The sequence below is a fragment of the Etheostoma cragini genome, chromosome 15 (assembly GCF_013103735.1).
Source record: "Etheostoma cragini isolate CJK2018 chromosome 15, CSU_Ecrag_1.0, whole genome shotgun sequence".
Taxonomy (NCBI): Eukaryota; Metazoa; Chordata; class Actinopteri; order Perciformes; family Percidae; genus Etheostoma; species Etheostoma cragini.
The window spans coordinates 14973841-15001809 of record NC_048421.1 but is presented as its reverse complement, the minus strand read 5'-3'; the positions used below and the strand labels follow the sequence as shown (position 1 = coordinate 15001809).

The 27969-nt window shown below is 42.3% G+C and overlaps 1 protein-coding gene across 1 annotated transcript; it reads left to right on the top strand.

The window, feature by feature from the left end:
* Window positions 1-696: 696 nt before the first annotated feature.
* rnd2 (Rho family GTPase 2) lies at window positions 697-27391 on the top strand. The gene is made up of 5 exons (XM_034894864.1): window positions 697-1010; window positions 1481-1568; window positions 20657-20766; window positions 23347-23481; window positions 26338-27391. Exons 1-5 carry the CDS (start codon window positions 849-851, stop codon window positions 26605-26607), a joined length of 765 nt encoding a protein of 254 aa, XP_034750755.1. The 5' UTR covers window positions 697-848; the 3' UTR covers window positions 26608-27391.
* The last annotated feature ends 578 nt before the right edge of the window (window positions 27392-27969 follow it).

The window sequence follows — 27969 nt, the reverse complement described above, 5'->3', positions numbered from 1 at the left end:
TGGGGGTTGTGGCCTTGACCAACTGACACTTTCCTCATCTGAAGCCATGATGTCTCTCTCTCATGGGTGGGCCAAAATCTCTGGGTGGGCAAAGCAGAGAGACGGGAGGTAACCTTGCCTCTTATGACCACATAAGAGGCAAGATTCCAGATCAGCCCATCTAAGCTTTCATTTTCTCAAAGGCAGAGCAGGATATATCATGCCATGGGACCTCTAAGAATGTCCTGTAGCCTCTCTCTCTGGATGCAACCAATGACAAGCTTTTTATAGGAATATAGCTGCCAAAAAAAGTTTAAAATGATGAAATGCCTTTGGTTCTTTTGATTATACTTTTTATAGCAATAAGGCTATTTGAAGCTCCAACAGTTTAATGGTACTTTTATCTGGGTCACAATACATGCATAGACTATTTATTCTGTCCACCAAATGTAGGCCTAATAAAAAAAAATGCAACAGAACAGCATATTGTCTCCATAAACTTTGTTAGTAGTAGTAATAGTCTCGCTACTTTAGTCTAATCATTGAGCTTGGCTATTAGAAAGACCAAGAAGCCAAAGGCAAAATAGGATAAGGTCACTCGAACTATTTGTCCCACAGACCTTTTATTTCCCTTTAGAGCAGCCTATTACAGCTGAGTGATGTGACTCAGACGTGAATATTAGGAAGGCGTGGCCAGTACTCAAACTACAGAGTTTCCAGGGAGGGTTGTGCGCGCCGACCAGACAGAGTCAGTCAGTGGGACCAGGGAGCTGCGCGTATCGGACAGAAGGAGTTGGATAAAGCGCACCGGCTCGGTGCAGGTATTTGCTCCTTTTTCTTTCCCGTGTTCTTTTTCCGCTGCGCCTCCTATGCTGGATGCTGGACGCAATCCATCCCCGCGTCAACAACACACCTCTGACGGACAAACCATGGACAGTCTAGGCAGCCGCTGTAAGATTGTGGTGGTTGGGGACACGCAATGTGGGAAAACGGCACTCTTGCACGTTTTTGCCAAAGACTGCTATCCAGAGGTAGGTCTATCAAAAGTCTGAACTTCAGTGTTTTAATAATTTGAAGATAAATGAGATCAGGAGTTTGAGAGTTGGTTCAGCAGGTTACATCCACCTGCTGAAGACAGAAATGGGAAATAAACACAGAGAGGAAGCGCTGCAAGAGAGGGAACTGTAAAGAATGCCTGTAAAATCACTGTGATAGTCCTGTAATGTCTAAATTGTCTTTTTATTGTGTCTGCAGTACTGCCCATAAAACTTTAAGGCGTTGTCTCTCATTGAATTTCACTATATTATATGTCAAAATATCCCCAAAAGGAATTCCACTCCAAGCTTTCCTGTGAACTAGGTCTGACATTATTTTATTTGTCTGATGTTTTTATTTCATATATGATTTTCCCCACTAGTCTACTCTTCTGAATCAGTGGCTGTGTAAACCGCCTATCTTGTCCATCTTAATTAAAAAACTCGAATGAATCTCTTATTTTCAGAACTACGTGCCCACGGTGTTTGAAAACTACACAGCCAGTTTCGAGATAGACAAGCACCGGATTGAGCTGAATATGTGGGACACGTCAGGTAAGACAATTTCATATATCTGTCTGCCCCGTCTCCTAAAGGCTGTCAGGCATCAATCCACTCCCAGCCCTGCCATGGTGCCTGTCCACGGCTGCGACCGTGGGAGGACTGGCTCCAAGTCTCCTCTTCAACTTTTCCAGCAGTCATCTCTTTGACAGATTGCTTTGACCTTGCCAGCTTCAGATGGATGTCTTTTTGTTTTTAGATTTTCTGTTTTGTTTTTTTAGCTTGGTGCATTTGCTATTTATGATTGTTGTCTTTGCTAGAAACTTTGGTGACAGACATTTCTCTTGGTGCCTTGTGTTTGCATTCCTTCCTGTGCCGTCTACTGTATGTGGCTGGCTCTATTCCCATGCTTTGGCCAGGGTCAGGCGACTGTTGGGGTAGAAAGGGCACGGATAATTGAGACAGGATGGGCTTGAACTGGACACTTTCCCGAATGTTTAGGTGTTTACATCAGAGTTAGACTGATGTTTTGCTGACATATCAGCCAGGTATGATGTATATTGTCAAGTGGCCACATTTTCAGATTGACAGTCAATCAATCTGATATAGGTTTTATTTCCTTTACACATTTGTTAAATAATAATTAATAAAAAGAAAGTAAGGCTTCCAGGGTTTACACAGCTGGCCACCTCATCTTACCACCCTTAACCCTGAAAGAAATACATTCATTGAATTTCTTTTTCCAATTCATTCATCAAGGTTTCAACTGAAAGTTTTAGTAACTCTGGATTTTATCAAATAAGTGGGGAACCTTTCCCACCCTATATAAAAGCCTCAAGGCATTAAAAACGTCAAAGTTAAACACGCTCGTATGCTCAGAATAACAACTAGTAGTGACGTCAGTGTCAAACGCTGTTGTTCAACAGAAAGGAATCTGTGCCAGCAGTGTTGTGTCATGAAAAGGGGACTTTCTCGGATTACGAAGCATGCTTATTTTGTCTTGTCATATGCTTCTTGCTGGGAAGTACATGTAGTTTTGGCCACCTAAGCAGCCAGTAGCATGGGACTTCTGCACAGAAAGCAGACAGCCATGGTCTATTTTCATCCCAGTCTTGTTTAGAATTGGTGGATTAACTGCTCTGGGCTACCCTGAGATCTGCATCTCATCATCTCAGACTCTAGGCCCCTGTCAGCTCTCTGATCAACGACATGGCCGGGCAGTCACAGGACTCACTGTGGGATCTTCCCAGGGGGAATTCCTTCTTTTATCATAAACATTCCCAAACCTAAAACTATCTTCCGGGAGAAATGATGGGACTTTTTTTTTTTACACGGTCAGTCAGTGAGAGAATGTTGTTTTTCATTGGACCTCATGTCGACCCTGGGAGTAGATCTACTTGAGCCCATCAGTCAGGGGTCGGGGGTCTAATGGGGCCTGGGGCCACAACTTAAAGAGGTCCTTGTCTCTGAGCTGTAAGGGCCTAATGATGTAGTGGGATTGTTTTTTTGTCCATCTTAAAAACCCTAAACCACCTTTGTCAGTGGTGGTCTTTAATCTTTAGCCAGGAGCCGCCCACCCCACAACACACATGACGTCACCCAACCCACAGGGCAAATGTATGTGTGTGATGGTTTGTGTTTGGTAAGCATGTGTGCTTCTGTGTGCGTTTAGAGGTCCTTGTGTGATATGCCATTATTCACCGAGTCACAGCAAACACAGATGCTCATATTTTCTCTCAAGAAGAAAAATAATTGGCTTGCACTTAGATGAAAAAAAGGCTTTTATCTGAAGAACATAGGACGTCTACCATCGTTCCTCTTTTAATTTAATTTAATTTCTTTATTACCCCTCTCCTCTTTCAGCTCCCTATTTCTAGCTGTTTTATTAAAAGTATTATTTCTCTCATGTACACTAACAGCAGCAGCAGCACCAGTTCAGGGCCCAGGATCTTATGGTCAAACCATCATTTACAATCATTTCAATGAAATCACTGTGACCAGTGGACTTGGCTTTAGCTTAGAGTTAAACTTTAATAAACGTGACTTGTGAATTCACTCTGTGGGATGCTTGTATCTGTCTTGACAGTGGTGACCTTTGAGGGAACCAAAGGGAGGCCAAAATGGAGGAATAATAGTACCTATGAGCCAAATGAGGAGCAATGCCAACAGAGCTTTCCTTCTTTGTACCCACTTTACCGATTATAAAACCAGCCACGACATTACTTCCAGTACTGCCTTTTTAGAGAAGAAATTCATTTTTCTCTGTTTTGCTATTCTGATGGCTGCAGACTACACTGGGCAGTTCAGTTTTAACCTGACATTTCTATCAGTCAATCCTCCACTTGCTCTTCCGAAGCCACATCCCAATCACACCCAGATATACAGCTGTTTTTCTTTTTGACCGCCACACTTTTAGCCTCTTCACATAATGTATTGTTTCCCTTTTAAATGCTGGTGATGTCTGCCTGCCGCAATCTGGCTTCGTTCACAAAGCATTATTGATTGCTATCCGAGGCATGGCTATTTAAACCGCTTGCTTCTCGCCTGGTTCTCATTTCTCCGACATGGTTAGATGTGCATTGCCATTTTTAATGCTCCCTGCACTCATTGTTACACCATTGATTGGTTTGGTCTCATTAATTCCGGTTCTTCCACAAGGTCTAGACTTTGCCTGATGGGTGAGAACTGCGGTGAAGTTTTTATCTAATTGAGGTCATTACTAAGTGTAAATCTGTATGCCTGTGTATGTGTGTGTATATGTTTGTGTTGCAGTTCTAAATGAATGGGTATTTTAAGAAGCATTAAACATAAACAGGGAGGTCTAATGGCTTCTGGGAACCAGAGGGCAACTTTCAGCTGTGTTTTGTATTCTGCCCTGCATTCAGCTCCACGCCATCTGGAGAATTAAGTCAATTAGAAAGTGATTTACTGGAATTCCAATGAGAAAAACCATTTGTATCTGTGTATGACTGTATCTAATATCTATCTCAGACATGCAGCCACATAGTGATAGACAGTGTAGTCTGTTTCACCACTGAATGGATCTGGATCTTGATGGACTTTTAAAGCAAACCAAGCTATTAAGCGGTCACAATGTTAATGTGTCTTTGTGATAACTTGTCTGAGAGCCATTACTGTTGACGGTCATGGGGCACATTGGTAGTCAGTCTGCCAGTTTTTTTTTTTTTTAAATAGATCCTGAGGCATTATTGCAATCTTCATCTCTTCCCAATATGGTAAGAGTGCCTGGGAAAGATTCTCTCTACCCCTGGCCTCACACTATTACCCAGCTAAGAGGTGTGCGTGCTGTCTCTTAGTCCATGTCATGACAGGCTGGGTTTCCCCAAATTTCCTGCAGCAGTGCACTCACATCTCCTTTGTTTTTCCCATCTCTGCTGACTCTCTAATGCCTGACCTGATTCTCACATGAAAACTAGAACTCGTACTTTCTGTTTAGTCATGCTGGAGTGTGCTTTCAAGTGGCAATCCACAGGAATCTTGTGTTTCTTTGTTCTTTTGCTTACATCTTTGCTGCCAATCGCTCACGCTGTGGATTCCTCCCCCCCTCCACTTCACTTCACTTCACTTCCCAGAGATTACTTGTCATTCAAACCTTGTGCCCCTCACTCTTCTCCCAGGAAGTTCTTTCAACGAAAATTTAGTTTCTGAGTTTTTCTGACTGATCGGCTAATGCTAACTGTTGGCTATCATCTTTTGTTGCAACAACCCAGTTTCTTCCTCTATTTATTGCCTTACAAAGTTCTGTTTTTGCTGCTGCTGGGAACATGAAACGCATCACTTGCTGTGCAGTGGAGGATTTTTCCTGCAATAGACCTGCCTGACACTGGGTGTTCACAACAAAAAGTATAAAATCTTTCATGAACTGGTAACAGTTTGACACACTGCACAGTCAGTGAGGGAAGCAGAAAAACATTTATTTATCCCAAAATGCCAGTCATACAGAAGTGATTCTTAAATAAAATTCCCACTCGCATGAGTTTTAGAGACTCTTTTCTATTTTGAGTTTTTCCTCTGTTGAAGTCATTTTTAATGTTTTTCTCGTCTCATTTCTCATGACAAAGCTGTCTTGATGTTTCACACTCAGAGGTGTGATTGTTTTAACTCGAGAGACGGTAACAAGACACTGCAAGTGAGTAACACCACTCCCAGCGTCAGCGTTCGCTCACAGCCACAGTGTGGTTGTGTCCCTCCTCTCATAATGGCTTTCCAACATTCCTAATGTCTATATGCTTTTTAAACACCACATTCTTAGCGCACTGGACCAGTAGGGCAACTAGAGGCCTGTAAAAACATCGCCAAATTCAGTGGGCTCCCACTTCCTCAACACTTTCCGTTTGATTAATCTTTAATAGAAGATGAGTGTACTACAACCACAACGCAGAACAGAAATAAAATCAACAGGCACCTCTTTTCCCTCAAGCTTACAGATCACTGGAGTCAGAGGATGCACAGAAAGGGCTGTCTGACAGAGTAGTGAGCATGCTGATGACAGGTTGGAACATTATTTTCTCTGGGCTCTTACAGTTGGTCTGTTTGGCCTCTCTGAATCACTGCTGTAATGTTAGACTCAAGTTAAATCATTTAAAACCAACTTGTCTTTCTCTTTTCTCTGAACAGCAATTGCAGAATGAGTTTATGTTTAGGTGGTTGCAACCCGCAGGAAAGGGAGCTGCATATTTAACCACAGACAGTAAATATACCTTTTTGTTTATTTTTGTCAGCATCCTGAAGGGAGGATGACGACATCCTATCAACTGCTGTTCACTGAATGTATGCAGCGAGCCTAAGCCCTGGAAGTCCTAGTCTTTGCCAAACCAGCCCAGGGCAATAACTGCCTAAACAAAACCTGTTGTGATGATGCATAGCAGGCTGGAAGGCACTCCCTGGCACTGGGGAAAAACAGCTGCATCACAGTTTCGGGTAATGAGTAAACTGAAGCTAGTGCAAGGTTGTTGAAATACTGTAACTGTTTGTGTCCTATTAATTAAACAAGACATTTGGAAAAACTCTTCTTACCCAGTATTTTGGGTATTTTGCTTTTCTTCCCTGAGTAACAGTCCAAACCCTAAATATATTCAGTTAACAATAATATAAAACCTTACATTTGGGAAGAGGGAAAAAGCAAATGGTTGGCATTTTAGCTTTATTAATGACATAATCAATTTTGTCATTGAATCATTACCTATTGTTTACAAATCAATTAATCAACTAATTGTTTCAGCTCAAGAGCTAATAGTTCTTCAGTAACTGTTTATATTATGTTATTAGGCCAACATTATGGTGTCATAGAAGACAAACGAATATATTGTAAAGCCATTTTATGGCTATTGTTTCTTGTAAGAAAATCTTTTCTGATAATAAGGATTCTGTTTTTAGCCAATGCTAGCAATATGCCTCAATGGATGGCCTTGCTAGTCTTTCAGTTGGTCGTTCCACCGACTGAATATCTCAAGAAATACTGGGTGATTGTCATAAAGTATGGTACAGACATTTGTGGTCGCCAGAGGATGAATCTTAATGCCTTTTATGATAGTCTGACTTTTCCTCTGATGCCAGCATCAGGTCAAAATTCAATTTACTTTGGTTTATACCTGCAAAACTAATGACATTCCCATTAGCCTCAGCAGGAGTCTGTGTTTAGTGCTTATTAGCAATTGTTTGCAAGCCTAAATGCTAAACTAAGATGGTATATTTTACAAATGTATGTTGACATTGTCATTGTGAGCATGTTAGCATGCTGACGTTAGGCAAGCACTGCCATGCTTAGGTACAGGCTCACAGCGCTGCTAGCATGGCTGTAGACTCAGAGTCTTATTTAAGCATTAGAAGAAATGTCAGGTGTTTATGAAAAGAACCCACTGTACACATTTAATGGAAGTTCCCCTTTTCAATTTGGTGACAGTGCACAGTTTATAATAATGTTATTTGACTGTGGCGGCCAAAGGTGGGAAATAAACAGGCTTTTGTTCCATATCTCCAATCTTCATAGACAGTGCCTGTGAAGGTTTCAACAAAGAGGGTGCTGGACTGTCCTCTGGGGCCTTAAAGGCTTGAAAGCAAAACCGCAAAAAACTAATATTCAGGTTCTTCCAAGACTCCTTCCCCCCCTCCCCTGGCGTTAGGTTAGGGATGACCCTGCTGCCTCTCTGGCACGATGCACCTGATAATCCCGGGGATTACAGTAAACGGTTGGAGCACACAAAGATGTTTTGCATATTAGAAATCAAGTGGCATGAGCTGTATGTGGTGAAGTGGATGTGCAGTCTTTGTGTGATACTATGCTGTGAATTGTACACACCACCTCACATTTTATAGCTGAGGATTTTAGTTACTTCCGATAATAAAATAAATACATTTTAACTTCAAATAAGAAGAAATGAAAATGTAGTGATTATTTGCTTTACTTTAAAGACCACTAAGTGGCCAATAGCTATAATGTATTTTACAGCTCACAAAACATAATCGCTCCTTAGTTACACTTGAATGCTTAAAACTGAAACGGCACTTACAGAAATACAGATGCGTTCATACCTCATATTGTAAATTTCTCTGATTATTTTGACATTCCAAAAACAAATCCCCTCTGTGTTCCAGGCAATTCCTTTTTCTTCTTTTCCAATTTGCAAATGGTCTCCAGCTCTAAACTTCTTGAATAATGATGGTCTCATGCACAGTGTTGCACTCCATTGCACCCTGACTCTGAGTGTGTTTGGGTGACATTATGGAAACTCTGGAGGACAGCCGGAGAGTCCTGACTGCTGGGCTGGATGTTATGGTTCTTGAGCAGGCTAGCAGCTGTGCTCCATCCCTGGAGCTTAGCACTCCATGAATCATATACTTAGGCTATTACATGAAGGGTCAACAAGCTTAAAAGGGAATTTCTTTCTGTATGTTTCAGTAGCTGTTAGAGAAGATGCAGAAACAAAGGAAGCTAGAACAGAAGAATTGTTGTTGTGCACGAGAGCATGGTGTAACTTCTCTGAAGGTGGATTGTCAGTTATCTTTTTCTCTAGGGAATGTATTTATCCTCCCCTCCGTCGTTCCCCTCATCGATGTTCTCCATCTCTTATTGCCCATTAGTCAAGGCGGCTTCTGATGCACCGAGTTAAGGTCATCAGCAGTCAGGGGCCGTGTTAAGCAGGGGGTGGGCAGAAGTGCTGCATGAAAGCCAGCCAGCTGCACTGACAGGAACACACAGGCTGTAATTAGCGGTAGCATATCTGCACTCCTCAGTGACACAGTGAAACACACACACTTGCACAGACAGCTATACTCAGACACAGAAGTAAAGCCTTCCATCTGCACCACACAGGCATGCACCCACCGTTCTGCCCACTTTTACATGCATTCAAAACGCCTGCCGTGTCCCATATGTCCACCCGTCCACAAACAATAAAAGCACTTCTTTAAGGCCCTAGAGGAGACAGCCTCTCATCCCTTCTTATCTTATCTCTGTCAGAGGAGCCGGTAAATGTGACCTTGGATACAACTATGAGCTGACTGCCACCACACATTCCTTCTCCACATCTCAGGCCCCATGCGCTGTCAGTTAATGCTGAGCGTCAGGCAAAAAAAAGTGTACAATCTGCGTAAATAGCGTGTCCACCGATAAACTGGACTACATGCTGCTGATAGACTGTTTATGGCCTAAACAATACATTTTAGGGAATGAACAATAACTGGGCAAAGGTAAAAGTTAGTCATCTGGTACACTGTTATGAAAAAGAGCACTTAAGTCTTTCAATGAACTCACACTGACTCAGATTACAAGCCCTGTTTTAAGCCTTGCCATGCTACTAACAAAGGCGAATGGAGCGACATAACAACCGACAGAGAATAAAATGATAAAATGAGATTAAAGATGTGAAACTGTTTTGTTAGCAAGCATTTAAGGCAACAGTACTACAAAGGGGCACATATAAAGTTTTTTTCAGTTTTTACCTGATAAAGTATACCTGTGATCCATCTTTGGAAAGATAATGATGTTTGGAGAAGAGTTATACTCAGTAAATGTAACCCAACGTTTTTCTGCCACGTGGCATCGTTTTGTCATTGATTAGGCTACATCCCACTCTGCAACACAGTAAAAAAACAGAGGCCCTATTTTTTGATATTTATTGATTCCAATATCAATCCAACACCAAAGATTCTTTCTTAACTTAAAATAATGGTTCCAAAAATGAGACATAAATAATGGTAATCATAACCGTAATGGACAACCGAAGAGGAAAAGTGCTTAGGTGCCTACTGTAAAAGTGCTGGTCGACAAGTAGCTAATGCAGATATATATACAACTTATAGCAACATTATCAATCATTTAGAGTTGTGTTTGTGGTAACCTGAGGAATATAGGTCCAATATTTACTTTTTTTAGATCTATTTTTGGTCTCTACCAACTCCTGAGGAAAATATCTCTTTAGCTTCTAAATGGTCCACCATGTTCACCAGCTAACCTCCAACTGTGACTCCCTACTGTTTGGTGCTGAGCATTTAGTGCACAGTTTTATTTTGATGAAACAGCTGGCTGCATCTTAAAAGGACGCTATGAGAGCTTTGAGAGAGAACCAAAACACTGTGTGGGTCGGACAGCTAAGCAATGAGTTGAAACTGCATTTGAAATAGTGCCATGTCTCCCTTGTGGCAAATGATGGGAGTTGCCATTGTTATTACAAAAATATTGATTATAGCAGCTTTAACTAATTTAACTTGAACTGTCTGTATATTGATCTCCCATGTTTACAATACACTGTCAATTGAAAGATAGATGGATACCACAGATAAAAAAGACAAATTATGTATAATGGATACATGTGAGCTCTTGTATACGTGTGTGTGTGTACACGCGCTTGAGTAGGTTTGTGTTTGGGAATTCCAACAGCTCCGACCCTATGACCTCTGCTATTGTTTCCCAGCTGACCAGAGGCATAATGGGGGCAGATGAGGTGTGCTGGGGTGGGAGCCCGGGACACAACAAGGCTGGAAAGTGCAGCAGCTGCTGATCCCAATAGCAAAGTGATGGGGGGAGTAAAGGGTGGAAGCGAGTAAAAGCAGTGGGGGCATGAAGGGGGGGCTGCCATTAGAGCATGTTATAAGAGCAGCGAGCGTTTACTAGATTGAAAACTGGGAAAGGGACAGAAGGTGAAGTATACATCTGTGCTTTTCCCACACCCACCCAACGAGGCTTTATGTTGTGAGTGAGGTTTGTTGGTGGCACCCTTGGGACCTGACCCACTGGGGTCCTCGGGGATGTAGAAACAAAACCGCCAACTGTGTCACACTGTTAGACCACCGCAGCACTCTTGTTACAAGCAAAACAAACAGACACATATGGCGATATAAACATTCCTGTTGGAGATTTAATGCAGTGCTTTTGCCTATTGTGTTCAGAGATGGAGGAAGCATGCTTTAATTGAGCGACCTCTGTATTCATTGACCTCAAGTAACATGATCTATGGCACGATGCAAAGGAATCCATTGACTCACTAGGAAGTTATTGATCCTAAATGTAGTCACTTCAAGGGCACATGGACTTGACCAGACAAACTAGGAGTTTCATTTTTGGTTTCATAATGAATAAACGCTAACAACCACTAGTTTGATTCTGGCAAATTTTTAAGTTCAAGTGTTTGACAGATCTAACCTGGACACTGCTTACATGTTACTGTATCTTCATGTAAAAGTCACGAGGATATCCAACACCTGGAGCTGTCCGTTCAGAACGAGGCTCTTGGGGGCCATTTAGGCAGGCCAAAATCATGTTTCCTAAAAGATATCCAAAGAGAAGCAAACTTCTTCTTCTTTAATAAATTACTATTTAAGAACACTTTGTGTGTGAACCTGTCTGCTTCTATTTGGACATTGCTTGTTTTGCAGTTATCCTTTTCTCAAAAGATGTTTATGCAGATTTTAATTATGTGTTATTACATAATTCAGAGTGTGTAACACAAAGAACACAATTTCAGAAGGCCAGTAACTGTAATGTAATCCCTGCCAAAGCACACTTCTGTTACTCAGTGTACCACATTATGTTACCCCAGCACTGTTCATGTTTTGACTTTAACAAGAGAAGAGATACAAATGCATTCAGGAACAGCACGACAGGGAATGTCTCAGTCATCCAGGCAGATAGGAAACCCTCCCGGGGAACTGTGTGTTTTCTCCCGGTCCACTCACTCTACCGAGTGCAACCGAACCCAGTGCTAGCTTTGATCAGCCCACTTCAAACAGCATCAGACTGGTTCTGCTGCTCCCAAAGCTAGTGCTAGTGACCTCCCCCACCTCCACGAAGCAAAACCCTCTCAGCATCCATCAGCAACCCATCCAAGCGTAAGGGGATACAGCAAGGGTGTCTTTCACCTCCATCCTACACCCCCGACCTGCAACCCCGCTCACACACACTTGACAGATGCCATCATTTATGGATGAATTTATTTATAAACAAGATCCAATGTGCTCTCTTCCTTGCTGCTACTGCTGTTATTGTGGAAGTAAAATTGCATTTGAAGTAGTGCCATGTCTCCTTGGTGGCCTCCCTGGGGGGTTTCAGAGTGGGCTGGGCGATAGATACCACCATGATAGGGATGTGTTTAGATGGTTATGCACTGGAGGAAGTGGAGTCGATGGAGCAGAGGATGTCCTTTTTCCCTCACAAGTTTTTCCTTTTGTGGCGCCTGTATATCTGAATAAATATTCTCACTTCTTCTTTCATATCAGACAGACAGCTGTGGACAGAGAAGCTGCAGTCAGTGTTATTACAAGTTTAAATGAAAATCATGAGAGGGAAAGATATGTAGGAGTGGAAATAAAGGATGTGATCTGTGTTGTATTACAGGTGAAAAAGAATAGAAAGCGATGGATTTGAATAATGTAGTGTGTGTGTGTATGTGTGTGTGTGTGTGGGGGGGGGGGGGGTTGGAGCTTTTCAGTGCATATTTCATTTTACCAATGCAAGCACCAATAGTTGGTTCAAAGAGAGTGGGTGTCTAACATAGGCAATACATTCCAGACATTATTGCATGGTGTCAAAGACTGTTAAAATGAAACAAATACAATACTCCACGCAGCTTGAGGTATTTTCGATTATTGGTATCCTCGGCACAAGTAGGTGCTGTTAATAAGCTGCAGGCTCAGAGAACCACTTATTACACTTTTAGATAAACATTGTGACATGTATCAGTTGTAAACTTTGGTTAACTTGATTAAAAATTCTTTATTTTGGCACCACGCGGTGGTAGAGAATGACGTGGTGGCAGATGTGTGCATTCTCTGTCATGCATGTGTGCTTCCTCGCACGCAGTTGTCCAACACAGTGCTTTGCCGGATGAGGCTGCATTGTGTTGTTGAAACACTCTAGCCAGGTTCAACTTTTTTTGCAGGTGCCTTCTGCATCTGCCCGGTGGTCTGATTAAAATGAATTAGGGGGTTGCGGCTCTTTTCCCGCAGTGCTAATGTCAGTCTGAGCATTGCCTTATTCCATCAGAATCATTTGGAAGCTGCAATAATCCTATTTGTTTAGGCATGTGGTTATGTAGATAAACGTCAGAATTACACAACTACCAACATGACATTGTTGACCTGTCAAGCAAGTGAGTATTTTTGGACAAACCGTGCACACTGCACCAATTAAAGCCAACTATTGTACTTCATTTTAATCCCAAAAATGATCAGTATCCCTGTGTAAGAGTGTTAATGTTTGAAAGCATTGTTTTTGGGGTATACTTTTAATAATGGTGACCCAGGCCTCCATTATGTGGATGGCTCAGTAAAGCAGTGACTCCTCCAGAGTGGCAGATCTGATCAGCCTTTTAGGAGTAAAACTGGACATTCCAGCTGTCCTTCTTTCTTAAAAAATATCTCGTCACTTGCTGAAATCGTCAGCTTTTACATGTTAGAGTTGAGCAACCAGACAAAAACAAATAAAGCAGAAAGACTTGGAGTCTGTGTTGGGAATATTGGAAACCAGCCAGGGTCCCACAGCAAGGAAAAGGTTATGGCTAGGTTGTGCAAATAATAAATAATCTTAAATCAGCATGGGATGTGCTTTCACTAGACGTTTCTGGCGTGAGAGGCGCAGACCTTGAGGAAACGTAGTACTGTGTGGGCTCCCTGGGACAGCCAACAGACGTTCACAGCTACTTGACTTCCTCACACAAACAAAATCTGGATAGTGTTTCCATTGTAACATCTAAACACATGAACATCTTCAAGAGATTACGAGTGTCACTGTTTGGGGTGGAAATTTTGTTGCTGCAAAATGGGATTGTGAAGCAGATAAACTGACCAACACATATATAATAAAAGATCCATACTTGGCGCCTGTGTATCAATACAGTATTGCCACTGAAAATATTGTGATACTATGCTGAATCAATCCCCCCCCCCCCCCACCCCTGGTCACTGTGGGGTACACCAACATAAAGTGCCACACCAAATCTAAAGTCATGTCTCTAAAGGTTTTAAGGGCAAAATCCAAGTAGAGACATTGTTTTTAAGCGAGGCAGAAAATATATATTTTGACAGAATGAGTCAGAAACAAAAGAAGCCTAGTCATCTTTAAAAGCAAAGCACAGCGTGAACCAGAGCCCTAGACAAGACACAGAGATCAAACAACAGGAGATGAAATGCAAAGCTATTTCTCCAGCGGAATGAGAGTGTGTGTCTGTGATTATAAAAGAATGGCTGGGGGCGAGGAGGAGGAACTGAAAGCGGACACACTACTCCATCTCCATACCCCCGGGGCGAGCAGGAGACAGACAGTAATGCTGCTCTGTCCCCTTGCCTTGGCTGTCAGCGCTGTGGCTGGCCCCAATTTTCAACCTGCGTTTGGTCGACAGACACGGGCATTAACTCCTCAGCAGCAGAGCTCCGAGCAGATCCGTGGAAGGTGCTCGACGCCTTTCAAAGGCTGCACATTCTCCACAGGGAAAGTGCAGTGAGCTTTGATCAATATCCCGTGTGTGAGGGCTGCAGACATGGAAGGTTAATGGCCATTTAACCCAGTGTCACCTCCACTGTCCCGGCTGTGTGCTAATGCTTTTGAAAACTTGACACAGTCATCTCTTTTACAGATCAACAGCTTAGTGTGTGTGTGTGTGTGTGTGTGAGAATGTGCGCTATATACACTTGTATAGCCTATATGTCAAACTGCATGATCAACCAAACATATAAAGCCCCTGTCTAGAGTGCAGGCCAGCTGAGGTTGCTTCATTGCAGGCTTTTTAATGTTTTGTTTCAGTGGATTGAGTTGATTTTGCGCCCACAGATTCACTGCCTAAAGCTCCACGTTTAACGCCATGGTACATACTGTAGTGGTGTCTTTGTTGCATCTATATATACCACAAAATGCGGCCAACATTTCATGTGGTGTAATCTGAAAATTGCAGTTTTAAACTCAAAGGTTACATATTTCAGACATGTAAACCTTATATTATTGTTATAGGAAAGTTTCATTGCAGTGTACAGCCAATCTTTGCCCTGCTATTATATACCATGAAGAACATTGGAAACAGATTTCACTCAGAAGAAATACCACGTGTGGATCTCAATAGGAATTTGGAACTCTGAAATAATGAATCCAATGAAGTTAATAAGTACATCAATCTGCACTCAAACTGCATTACCTAGCGGTGACACTGACCAAAATGAATGCTGACTTTATCCTTACTGTGATGGATTACACAACTCATACACGTTTCAAGTATCTTCCAATTGGTTTTTATATGATGCGCAGATGAATGGAAACCAAGGGTTGCCTGGAACAGTACGATAATGATGTCCAAAACGCTGAAAAGGCAGAACTTCCTGAAACTTAGAGTTTACTTTTAAGTCCCTTCTTAAACGTGAAGCACTAGTTCAATGCCAATCTTCAAGGTAGGTTTTTTGTTCCTCATCCAGTTGAATTTTGTTTGCCATAGTGAGAAGGTCAGCGGCACCATATGCAGTGTACTGTATTGAATAACACTGTAAAAGAAAGTGCACTGCAGGCTTATATTCACATAAACTACACGCGCTGGGTCAAAGTAAGTCCACCTCCTCTCGAAGAGTGTCTTGGCAGCACTCTATTTATCTCTGTGTGAGTAAGAACCCTCATTGAGAAGAAGCCATAACAGCTCACAACACAGACCTTCAGCAATGAAAAGTCTGCTCCACCTCTGAAAGGATGGAACACCAACCTTCTTCTTCTCCTCCTTTTGGCCACCTCTAATCATCAATGCAACCAGAATCATTAGCCTCTGCGATCGCCTCGTTCCCCTACTCTCTTCCTCCGTACTTCTTTTCAGGTCCTCACAATGAAGCCATGTGCATCCCTCCAGGTTGCTACGATACTTGGCCACCCCAACTTGAAATGTTTTGCCTTTGCTTTGAAGGTGAATTTCAAGAGGAAAACAGCTGCGGGAGAAGAAGCAAAAGCGCAGAGTCAATGTGGCGCTGAATGTGTTGTGTTTCTAAGGTTGCCTAGAACTCAATCACACAAACTGTTTTCATTTATTTAGGAACATTTGAGAGGGTGTTTGTTCCCCTATGCCCTGCCTATGTGCATGCATGGGTGTTTTTCTATGTGGCCTAATGAGGCTGTTAGTTGCTGTTGACTCCCTGCCATATGGGTAGGAACACATCAGAGAGCCTCAAGGCAAAGACTTTTCTTTTCCCCTCATTCATAATGGTTTGCTTTTTAGCTGTGTCTGAAATGAGCATGCAACAAACAAAGAGAGACAGAGAAAAAATCTGAGCTGTGATGGCGAAAATGAATGCACTGAAGACTGGAAGTCTTTGTTGTTGTCAAAGCACACTTAAGTCTGCAGGTTTCCTGAAAAGAATCTTCTCCGTCAAACCGCATCATTTGTGTTTCATTGTTAAGTTTATTTCATTGCTTGTCCTCATAAAATGGAAATTCGCACAGAGGACGGTTTGAATGAGCAGATAGAGAGCTGTCATGTTTCAGACAGATTGTCCCCATGGGGGAGTCGTTGTATCAGGGGACAGGAGGCATAAATGAAGTCATACCACAAACCCTTGAGCCTTATCACTGTACATTAGCGCTCCACTAAGTTTCTGTCTGCCTTAACATCCTCTGGGATACTTCTGGCCTTTGGTGACTGACGACTGGTGAGGAACACTTTCCTCCCACCTCTGTCACCTCTGCTCAGCAGAGCCTCCTGCGTGGCGCTGCGGCGTGGTGCTGCGCTAAGTAACCACGTGGAAATAAAGACAGAAATCCCCTTTCCACTGTGAGAGATCGCCGGTGCTAAATCAGGCTAATGCTAATGCTCAAGGAGGTTTTGTGAGGGTGTTTAATTCCTGTCCTTGGCACGACATGGCGGGGTCCCACTCCTTGCCAGGTGTGTGAAGGTTTTTAGTGGTTCCCGCCAGGCTGTCCCCTCCCTCACCCCCCTGCTCCATCCATCTCATCCTGCTCTGTCTGAAATTCAATTGACCTTTTGTTCCATCTCACAGTGAATGGGCACAGGCCAGCTCCACCACTAGCCAACCCAGCGCTCTCATACCTCTTTATTTGATCTGTCCTGCCGAGTCCAGAGCTTTCATTACCTACCCAAACACACACTGCCCCCCCTCCCCCCAACCCCCTTTCCTCCACAGCCACATCCTCTTTTATCTCTGTTCTTCTCTTTTTTGCTGGATGTGGGACAAGTGCACATCAGGCAGAGGAGATGGTATATTTTACACTCAGCAAGAAACAGTTTTTTCTCCTCCTCCTTGTGTTCTTGAGCGTTATAGTGATTGGCTTTTATTTGTGCCTGCTCTGCTTGTTTTAAACACAGCACTTTATCTCTTCTCCTCTCCCTCAGAGGACTTTTTTTCTGACTTTGCAAAAGTGCTGAGGTAGCTTCCCTGTCGCTCAGGGCAAAAGAGCGCTACAACTGTCAAGACCGTGACCTGCCAATCATTTTAAACTTTGGTATTGACAAATTGATCCCAACGGTTTTTCCCAGCCTCCAATTATATCTTAAGTCAAACAAATACCATTGTCTCAATTTTCCTTCATCTGACATCTCTTTCCCTTTCATCTAATTCTGCTTTAATTCCCCGGTTGCTTCTCTCATCATCTCATGCTTCTGCACCTTGCCCTCGCCCCAGCGTCAAAGTCATTAAATCTTTTCTGTCCCCTCTCCACCCCCACATGCTCCATCTCTTTTCTTCTTCAGCTCTAACCTCAGTGCAGGTCTGGTGCACTGTGATACATACTAAAGACCAACTTCAGCAGCTACAGCACTTCATGTGTGACCACTACCAATCAGTACTCGCTGTTGTACAATGTGTGCTCTGCTGACTGTAGGACTTGGTAGCCATGTGATTGGGCTTTTTGTGTGTGCGTGCGTGTGTGTGTGTGTGTGTGTGTGTTGCTCGTTCAGCAATACAAAACAGTTGCAATCTTGTGTTAATAAGACGAGGAGGGGACTGCAAATTCCAGATAATGTCTTGTCAGGTATAAGCTGAAATGATTTATATTTCATTTTCTTTCTTCTATATTACAGTACAAATTGTTTAAAGGTGGACAAACACAACTGTCAGAAGTGTTTGTATGAAAAATTTAGCAAAACTGACTTTAGGCTTTTGCTGCATTTAAATGCATCACCTCTTGGGATTTTTCACCACTAAAGGGGGTGGGGTCTCTGTATTGTTTGCTCACTGATTCACATGCCCCAAACCCCCCAGGGACGGGGACAGGCTGTGCAGCAATTTTGCTATGGTTGTAAGAGTTGACATTGCAAATCAGACACACGTTACCCTAAGCAATCATTACAAAAGGAACTGCTGTTTAAACAATGAAAAAAAATTGTATGATCCGCCACACATGTGTCGCCACAATTTGATTTATTAGGGCCATTAAAAATTGAAATGTTTCTGTATCACTAGACTTGTTTGAGATGAGCCAGGTCTGCCCCGAATCAGTCTCCAGCGATCGCGACCCAAAACATGCTGGTTAGATTTGTGTCCGACTTCATCCTGACTTGCTTTGATGTTATGCACACGTTGGCAACGGTAACCTCACGAGATCAAGGCAGCCGCAGGTTTGAGACGTAGGCGGCGCAGTTGCTTTTCACCAACTGCAAGACCCAGGGGTATGCTGGGAAACGCCCGCCTCTCAGCTGATCTCACAGCTGATTGGTTCAAAATTGACTCAACATGACGTTTTAATCAACTTTATTATTTTTGAATCGGAGAGACTTGAATTCCTATTTGTTTGATTTAAAGGCTTATTCTGGACAGCACGTGTGTGGGTGATAGTTATGTTTAGAAATCAGAGAAACTAAATCTGTTCTGATAAATATCTATTAAAAGAAGTCTGTTGGTTATTAAAATCAGCAAAGGATCGCATGTAGACAGCTACTCTCTCTTAATTAAAACAACTGGCGACTGGGTAGCAGCTGATACATGGGTCTGATAACATTTTATTAAATCGGACCTAACAGGATGTGAACGTTGATGGAAACGTCTGTAAAATGTCCGACTTCACCGGTTCATCTTGAACGAGCCTAGTGTCAGTATATTTTAAGTTTCATTTGAATGAATAGGGCACCATTTTGGAACACAGTATCCAGTATTCTTAATACATCCATGATATACACGCCATGAGCAAGGTTATATGCTTTCATGTCTATGCTGACTTCAGAGGGCTTTAATGCGTGTGTGGTATGCCACAATGACAGGAGAGAAGTAGACTGCTAGATAACATAAACAGCGCATGTTTCAACACATTTTCTTACAAAAGTCTTAGCCATTCAGAACATTTGTTGCCTTTTGGAGAGAAACAGAATGTAACCAAAACGGTTCCTCTCATTTGGAGGGACCAAAAGCATTAATCTTTAATGTGCAGGCTGTTGCATTGTTCTCAGTGGGGAGGGAGCAGGTCACTATGGGACAGCCAGCTGAATAACTGGGGCTACAGGCCGCGTGCAGCTCTTGTCATTCCATCATTAACAAAGAGAACATAGTGATGCTACAACAGGCTGTAGCGCCATTGTGCCGACTCTTTTTACCACGCCAGACAAAGGCACGCAGCTCTTTAACCCGCTGACTGCCTACTGTGTCAGGTCTGGTATGAAACACGTTAACAGCCAGTATAAAGACAATCTCTAATTATCATAATCAGTTTGTGTGACCTTAAGGGATTAAATGTAATATGTGAATCATTTTTTATCCCAAAGTGTGCAACATTCATTTACAATATGTGATTCACAGATTTATTCATTATAGCAGTTGTAAGTTTAAAATGGAGCGATATGTCCGTGAACTTAAATTTTAATTTATGCAGCCAGGATGCTGTTTCTCTGTGTAAAAGTTCAGCTCCGTACCAGCTCCTAGCAGAGGCAGGAGGGAGGCTGCCCACAGCCACAATTCCAGAGAGAGCCCAGATATTTTACAAGCCTCCTAATGAGAGCTGTAAGAGAGCAGGACCTGTGTAACCGAGCAGCTTGTGAAAGTACAGAGGCACCACGGCGCCTTCAAATTTGATCAAGGTAGAGAAATGAAAAGCAAGAGTGCAGAGAAGCGTGTGAGTGCATGTGAATATAGAGAAGAAATTGAAGATTTTAACACAAGGACCATTTGCAATAGAGACAGGAAGAGGGATGAGTCGAGAGACTTAAAGAGTTCAACCTTTGGTTTGGCCTTTGTGCTGGCATTCACGGTTGTTTCAAGATGATTATGGATTGTGTGCACAAGTCCTCAGGTCCTCAACCCACTATAATTCACTTTTGTGTGTGTGTGTGTGTGTATGTGTGTGTTGTGCGCATTCTGAGTAACCCCTCGACATTCCTTGTGAAGCACTATGATAAAGGGAGGCCACAGCTTTGTGGACGCCCAAGAGACAAAGATACTCATAGATGTTAAGATCAAGACTCATTTGCATCTGCAGAGTGCATTCAAGCTGTTGCGTGTCCAAGTTTATGTCACAGCCTCTGCTTTAATGGGCCATCCATGTATTATTGGCCTTTAGATCACCTTCCATGGATGCGCAGTAGGTTTTTTAATTGACAGAATGAGCCATATGGTTGGGAAGATGAACCTCATGGGGTTAATTCAGGTTAAAAAACGAGTACACACAGGAATTTCTCAGAAGACACCATGACCTTATGCCATATGTTATTGTGTGTCCACAGGTTCTTCTTATTACGACAACGTGAGGCCGCTGGCGTATCCTGACTCAGATGCGGTTCTCGTCTGTTTTGACATCAGCCGCCCAGAGACTTTGGACAGTGTCATAAAGAAGGTCAGTGTTTTATTTTTATTTCATTTTCTCCTCTCAACACGTTGGGGTCAGCATTTAATTGACACGGGAGACTCCAGAAATCCAGTTTTTCCTCGATCAGCATCTTAGAATCCATTGAGATTTCTGTGCCAGCAGCTTTCGTTTCCATGGCTCAACAATAGAGCAAATCCGCACAGAGGTTAGAGCCTCCATTTCCTTTATCTCATCAAAACATCCATGGACACTTGACCCTCGTCCCTTTGAGAAATGGAAGGTCAGAGTGAAGAATGAGAGGAGAGGCTTTGCAGCCGGGTGGGTTCGAGTGGAATATCACATCGCATATTAGCCATATCAAAGAGGAGCTGTTGTAGAGCCTGTTTAAGAGTACTAAAATCACCCTTCTGTAGGCATTTAAAATTTAAAATCTGAGGTTTATGCAGAACAGTTAGCCAGATGGTGGCACTTAACATTTGTAATGTGGCCTATGGTTCAGATGTTGTGATACTGGAGTTAAGATTGCCGTGGTGGTGATTGCGGGGTTGTGGTCATGGACGTGTTTTTACACCCGGTGGGAATACCTATTGCATATGTAGAGACACCAAACTTAATAGGTTTATTTGCGTGCATGTGTGTCATGTAAAATTGACTTGTGCTTTTAAGTGGTCTCTCATCTTGAAGCCATGTGTGAGTTTCCCTTTGAACTGCACTGCTTGTGGCGCAAAAGATAGTTCCCACGGCTGGCCTGTTGACGTGTTTAGTGGTCTGAGGGGAGCTGCTAAAATGCCCCTGCAGACTGTGTAGATTTAACCCAAGACACCTTTTCAAACTCACAAACAGCTCACAAGCCTCAGTGCTCTCTGTCAACAGGGGGAAGCAGAGCTACTGTCAAGCTTTTGGTTTTCCCATGAATCCCTTGGCAGGGGGTTGCCATGACCCCTGACCCCTAGCTGTCGCCCTGGTAATATCCGAAACTCAGGGCCACGCGGAAAACCTGTTGCACAATCACCATCCCAAATTAGACTCTTAACCTCTACGAACAAGCAGGTCACCAAAGTTTCTGGTAGACAGCTGTGGTAGGCGAGAGGGCTAAAGAATCAAAGCTTTTGATTGGTTGTTATTGGCAGAATAGGGGTGGGCTTGAAAGGTCTAAGGTCGTATTCAACGTGAAGGATGAATGGACACTGTGAAGGATGAATGGACACTGACTTGCTGTCGTGTATTTGTGTCGCAGGGAGGAGGGACGGTGTTGGTTCAGTTTCAGAAGTGATATTTAAGCTCCGGGGGATTTTAGAAGACTGAGTGATGAACACAGGTCAGGTCTTGCAGAAACCAGAACCAAGCTGACATGAATAAGGATGTCGTATTTTTACGTGGTTCTTAAACTACTGCAGTGTAGCGTAGTGACATTTTAATTTGACAGTGAAACGATGCATGGGAATATGGAAGAATGGGACGTGCCTTTATTAGCATTGTTTTGACGTACAGCTGAAATGATTAGCAGATTAATTGACTTGTTTGTCAGAAAATTGTGCAAAACATGCTCTTCTTCTAGCTTCGCTGTTGTGAGGATTTGTTTTGTTTTTCCTTTGTCTTATGTTAAAGTAAGTTCAATATCATTGGGACTTGGAAAGGTCACACAAAACAGGCAATGTAAAGATGTCACCTTGTGTTTGAGGAAATGATGATGTCCATTTTTGTACTACTTTCTGACAATGTATTGATGAAAAGAATGAACTGAATCATCAAGAGAATATTTGTCAGAATAATCGGTAATAAAAAAAAACTGTTAGTTGAAGTCCTGCTGGTACTATACAGAGGTGAATGTATGCTTCTTTAGGGCTACAACAAACCATTTCTTTTCAAAAAGCTATCGATTATCTTTTTTATTAATTCATTCATTTGTTGTGTAATATAAAAAAATGATAGAGTCACAATTTCCCACAGCCCAAGATAATTAGTTTTGTCCAAACATATTCAATTTACAACCAAATAGAGAAACAAAGTAAATTCACCTCTATTGTTGCCTCTTAAACAACTAATATACATTTCAAAAATGTTGTTTTGCTTTCCCTTGGTTAAGAAGTAGTTTATATTCCAAAATATTAAGGAATTCCCCTCTTCTTATTTAATCTCCAAAATGCTGATATCAGTAGATTCAAGGGCTGAACGATTAAGTTCAGTTTTTCTCGCAAGATAAATGCTGGAATAAGGTTACATATCACAGATTTCCAGTGGATCTTTCATTTATTTTGTATTACTTTATTTAACATGATTGTAGAAAGTGCAATATGTAGCTAAAAAAATAATCGCAACTCGAATCTGGCAGGCCTTTTTTTTTTTTTTTTTTTTTTTTTTTACATATTGTTCAGCCATATTAGATTTAAAAGACTTTCTAATTTCCCTTTGACTCTTTAGTTGAACAAACTATCTTTTATCAGGACAGCATTTATCTCCCTCGAGCTCAGGTATCCAGTGTCAGAGAAGCCAAAGGTCAGCACTGTATCTCAGTGACTCCCCAGTCCGTTCAGGAGGCTCTACTCTCATATTTGGCACAATCAGTGATATATTTCTGTGTCTCTCTGTCGGTTCATGTCTCAACAGTGGCAAGGGGAGACGCAGGAGTTTTGTCCCAATGCCAAAGTGGTGCTGGTGGGCTGTAAGCTGGACATGAGGACAGACGTGAGCACCCTGAGGGAGCTCTCCAAGCAGCGCCTCATCCCTGTCACCCACGAGCAGGTGAGAAAAAGCAGATGATGAATATGTGAGGAGAAAGGGGTGGGGTGAGTAATGAGTGAGGGACTTGGAAGGTGCCCTGGAGAAGAAAAAAAAATAAAAGAGACTTGAAAACAACAACGGATGCAAGAAAAGAAATTAGAAATCAATCTTGCGATTATATACAATTTTTCTATCTTGGATCAGCAGTGGCATTGCCTCTCTGGTGAAGTCACACAGGACAGGACTGTGAAAGGGGGGCTCAGGCAACACAATCAAACACCCAAGAAAGAGCTGTTCGAAAACCCCTCGGGGACAGGTTGCTGGGGTTGGCAGTTTGACCAAAATTTGCTTACAAGCGCAGTAAGGTTGCTTATGGCAAGGGCTGTGGAAGAGGCGCGAGTGGTTAGTGGAGTTTATGTCTAGGGACACATTTTTCCCTCCAATGAAATATTCATGCAGATTTAGGGAATTTTCAAACTGCAGGACAAATAGAAAAAAAGACATTGATAAATGAGTGAGTCCTTTTATCACAGGCCACCGTGACCTCTAAGCCAATGAGATGGGGAGAAGCGGGAGGGGATGATAAACTGTTCTGTAAATCTGTGAATTTTAATCAGCTTTCAGCGTGTTCATTTTGTGCTCTCCTGTGTTGGACATACAAAAAGTGGAGGGCCTTTTTCACCACCACCACACAAAAGCCCTCAGAACAAAGGAGCCTTTTTTCTACTGCTGTCTAAGAGCTCGCCGGAGGCTAAAAACATGCAGCGTCCAAACAAAATCACCAACGGAAAACAACAGACAATTCATGTAAATAAGATACAAACAAAAGATTGAGTGGCAAACCATAGAGCTAATGTAAAATAGCTGGGGACCATTTGTGTCCAGGCGTACATTATTGATTAAGCTAATGTTTTGCTTATTCTCAGTCACTATTTTTATCTGAGCCCACTACTGTCCGTCCCTCTAACATGCCCAGTAAATGTGTCACACAGCAGATGCCAAAGCTGTGCACAGTAAACATTTTGGTGTTCTAATCCAATAGAGTGTGTTGTTATCCTGTTGATGATCTTGAATTGAATTCCAACAGAGCTGAGAAGTCACCAGTGAAAGTGACCACTGGGTGAACTCCTCACATTAATCTGCCCGAGGTCCGATTGAGTTTTTCCGCTTGTCACAACAATCTCCATCTTGGCTCCCTCCAGTCGTCCCCGCCCCTGAATCTAAATCTGCTGTTCCACCTAATGAGGACTTTATTGCTTCTTATATGCAGCTCAGTGCACAACTGCGATACAAATCAAACCAAGTCCAGTAAGGATGAAAAGCTCTCTGTGTTGGAGAGCTTGCGATTTTAGGGTCATGGGAAATGTAGTCGTGTCTCATCTGTTAGAACTTTTGCATGTCTTAATCCTGCGTGAATGTGGGTTTAAAGTCTTGATCATGTAACAAGAGCGAGGCTGTACTGCAGCGAAGAGAAAGGCCAAGGGACTCTAAAATTAAATTTGTCTCTGATTTGATCTCGAGCAAACAATTTACGGTCTAAATTAACTGGGTATATTGTAACATTACTCAGGGGTGAGCTCTAATGCTGGAGGAGCTCTGAGAGTTTAGTCTCTTCTCTCTAAATAGCTGCATTGACCATGTCAACACCGGCCCAGTGGGCTCTCTTCCCACTCTCTCACCACAGACCAGACACAGAGTCAGAGCATCTACATTATTCATGACTCAGATAGAGGAGCTTCATTTCTCTCCTGATATGTTTAGATCATTGACATTCATTCTACGGTTTGGATCGAAATCTTTGTCTCGTATTTGCTGCCTGCCTTTCGAGGACATTTATTCTTTAACTGTTGAGATGTAGCGACTGCTTATGCCAAGGTACAATGACAGATGGAGTGCATGTTGTAAAAGTTATTTTTCTTTGTGAAGCGCTCACACGGCACCTTGATGATGGGTAAACTCTTGTCTAGCACTAGGGCTGGGCAAAATATCAATATTATATCAATATCGTGATAGGAGACTAGATATGTTAGATTTTGGATATCGTAATATGGCATAAGTGTTGCATTACAATTCAATTTCAATTCAATTTTATTTATAGTATCAATTCATAACAAGACTTATCTCACTTATATCACTTTAAAGATAGATTAGGTCTAGACCACACTCCAGAATATACAAGGACCCAACAGTTCTAGTAGTTTCCTCCAGAGCAAGCAACAGAGCGACAGTGGCAAGGAAAAACTTCCTTTTAGGCAGAAACCTCGGACAGACCCAGGCTCTCGGTAGGTGGTGTCTGACGCGCCGGTTGGGTTTAGAATGAAGAGTGGAAATAACAAAAATAGAAAAAAATAGTAGTTTGTAGCAGTTCTTTGTAGTAGTACAACACACTTTTTTTTTACAGTAAAGTGATGTTATTTTCTGAACTTACCTGACTGTTGTATTATTTGCCTTTACCCACTTAGTCATTATGTCCACATTACTGATGATTATTTATCAAAAATCTCATTGTGTAAATATTTTGTGAAAGCACCAATATTCAACTCTGCAATATCGTTGTGGTATCGATATTGGGGCATTTGGTCAAAAATATCGTGATAGTTGATTTTCTCCATATGGCCCAGCCCTATGTAGCACAACCTCTAAAAGGAAAAAAGAGAGAAGACCTTGTTGTGTCACGGCCAGGAGTTCTATTAGAAAAGAGGCAGAACAGACAACCAGTGAAAGGAGAAAAGCCGCAACAGAAATGTATTGTGAAGATGTAAATTCTACAAGCTGATGTTTTCTACGGCACTGCAGAAAACGTATGTTTTGAAAATCATAAATGAAGTTTGCTTGCTTGCTGATAGTCTCTTGCTTTGCCTTTTGTCCGTGTTCCAGGGCAGCACGATAGCTCGACAGATGGGGGCGGTGGCCTACGTCGAGTGCACCTCCAAAGTTTCGGAGAACAGCGTCCGGGACGTGTTCCACGTCACCACGGTGGCGTCGGTGCGGCGGCCCCACAAGCCACAGCTTAAACGCAGCAGTTCCCGCAGAGGCCTGAAGCGAGTGTCACAGCTGCCCCTCCCACCCCTGCCGGGCCGGACTGAGCAAATGGACGAGGCCCCGGCCATGAGGAAGGACCGGGCTAAGAGCTGTGTGCTCATGTAGAGACCCATCACTATAAATATATGTACATACATAAACAGAAATATATAACAGAGGAAGTTTATTTATTGTTTTTTTGTTTTTTTTGTTCTCGTATTTTAATTTTTGTGAAAAGAAATGCTTAGGATTTTTTCTTATTGTTTGTTGCGTGTGTGCGTATTTTCTAAGCTGTCTACATGCAGTATTTGTGTTGTTTTTGAAATGATGGCATATTGGACTAAGCCTCTGGACACGAGGAAGCTGCGATAGTGGAAATGCAGTCTAGTCCCAGTATTAAAGAGGAATTCATTTCCTGAAACCGCTCTAATAGGAGGAAGGCACCAGTACGAAGCAGCAGTGAGGAGGGTGAAGAGCGTGTGAGGAAGACATGTTGAAGCAAGACGTCTGGGAACGAAGCTTGTTTTCACAGACCGTGTTGCTCAGCGAACATGAGGACTAATTGTAACTAGCTGCACTGTCTGAAGTCTGTGCCTGCTGTCATATTTGAGAGGAAATGTACAGTAATGCCGAAAAGGGATTCTAGTAACTAGATGAATGATGGCTCAAACCAAACATTAGGAGCTGGAAAAAAGATTTTGCAACACTGAAATATTAAGGTGGGGTGTGTGAGCATTACTACCACAAGTGCATTTTAGAAGTCACAACATATCTGATTTTATTTTGCTCATTTAACACAATTTTTGTTACCAACTCCAACTGTGTCAGTTTTCATTCACTGAAGTTAATGTTAATGATAAAATATATTCTATTTTAAAGATGTTTCTTTGTGGAAAATAAAGTGGTAAAACATTAGGGCTTTTTGGTTTTCCTTTCACTAAAATCTAAAATAAAGCAACAGATTGACTACAGAGGGAAAAATAGGACAATTTCTGACTAAAGCGTATTTCCTTTTTTTCATTACATGGCATCAGATGTAAATCCTGCAATTATTACGGACTATAACCAACTGTCTCATTATGCTTAGAAGGAACAATCATTCACAATCCTCAATCTTTACTCTCCAACCTCCCATCCATGTGCATTCTTCTACCCGCCTTCAAAAGCCACATCTGTGAATAACAAGTGGCCTTTTTCTGTTTTAATGTCAACTCTGTGTTCTCAACCTACCAGTCAAACATCACTGCAGCCTGAGGAATGAGGCGGTCTTTCAATGTAATGTGCACACTGTGCAGAACCCCCAACTGGCAAAAACTAAATTGAACTGCAATGCAGCAGCACCCGAGCCATAATGTAGTAGTGTTTTTAAATGACCGACTCCATACTGTTTCAGGAGCTTAAAGCCTTTCACTACGACAGATGACATGACATGTGAGCTCTTCCATCTGCAGAGAGCAATTTTGCCATCCAGTTGATGCAGACCTTTCA

What these genes read in the sequence shown, in the direction of transcription:
- rnd2 (XM_034894864.1), top strand. Translation starts at nt 849, where the DNA reads ATGCTGGATGCTGGACGCAATCCATCCCCGCGTCAACAACACACCTCT. An exon ending in GAATATGTGGGACACGTCAG is followed by an intron (nt 1,569 to 20,656) that starts GTAAGACAATTT and finishes GTGTGTCCACAG; the next exon opens with GTTCTTCTTATTACGACAAC. An exon ending in TCCCTGTCACCCACGAGCAG is followed by an intron (nt 23,482 to 26,337) that starts GTGAGAAAAAGC and finishes TCCGTGTTCCAG; the next exon opens with GGCAGCACGATAGCTCGACA.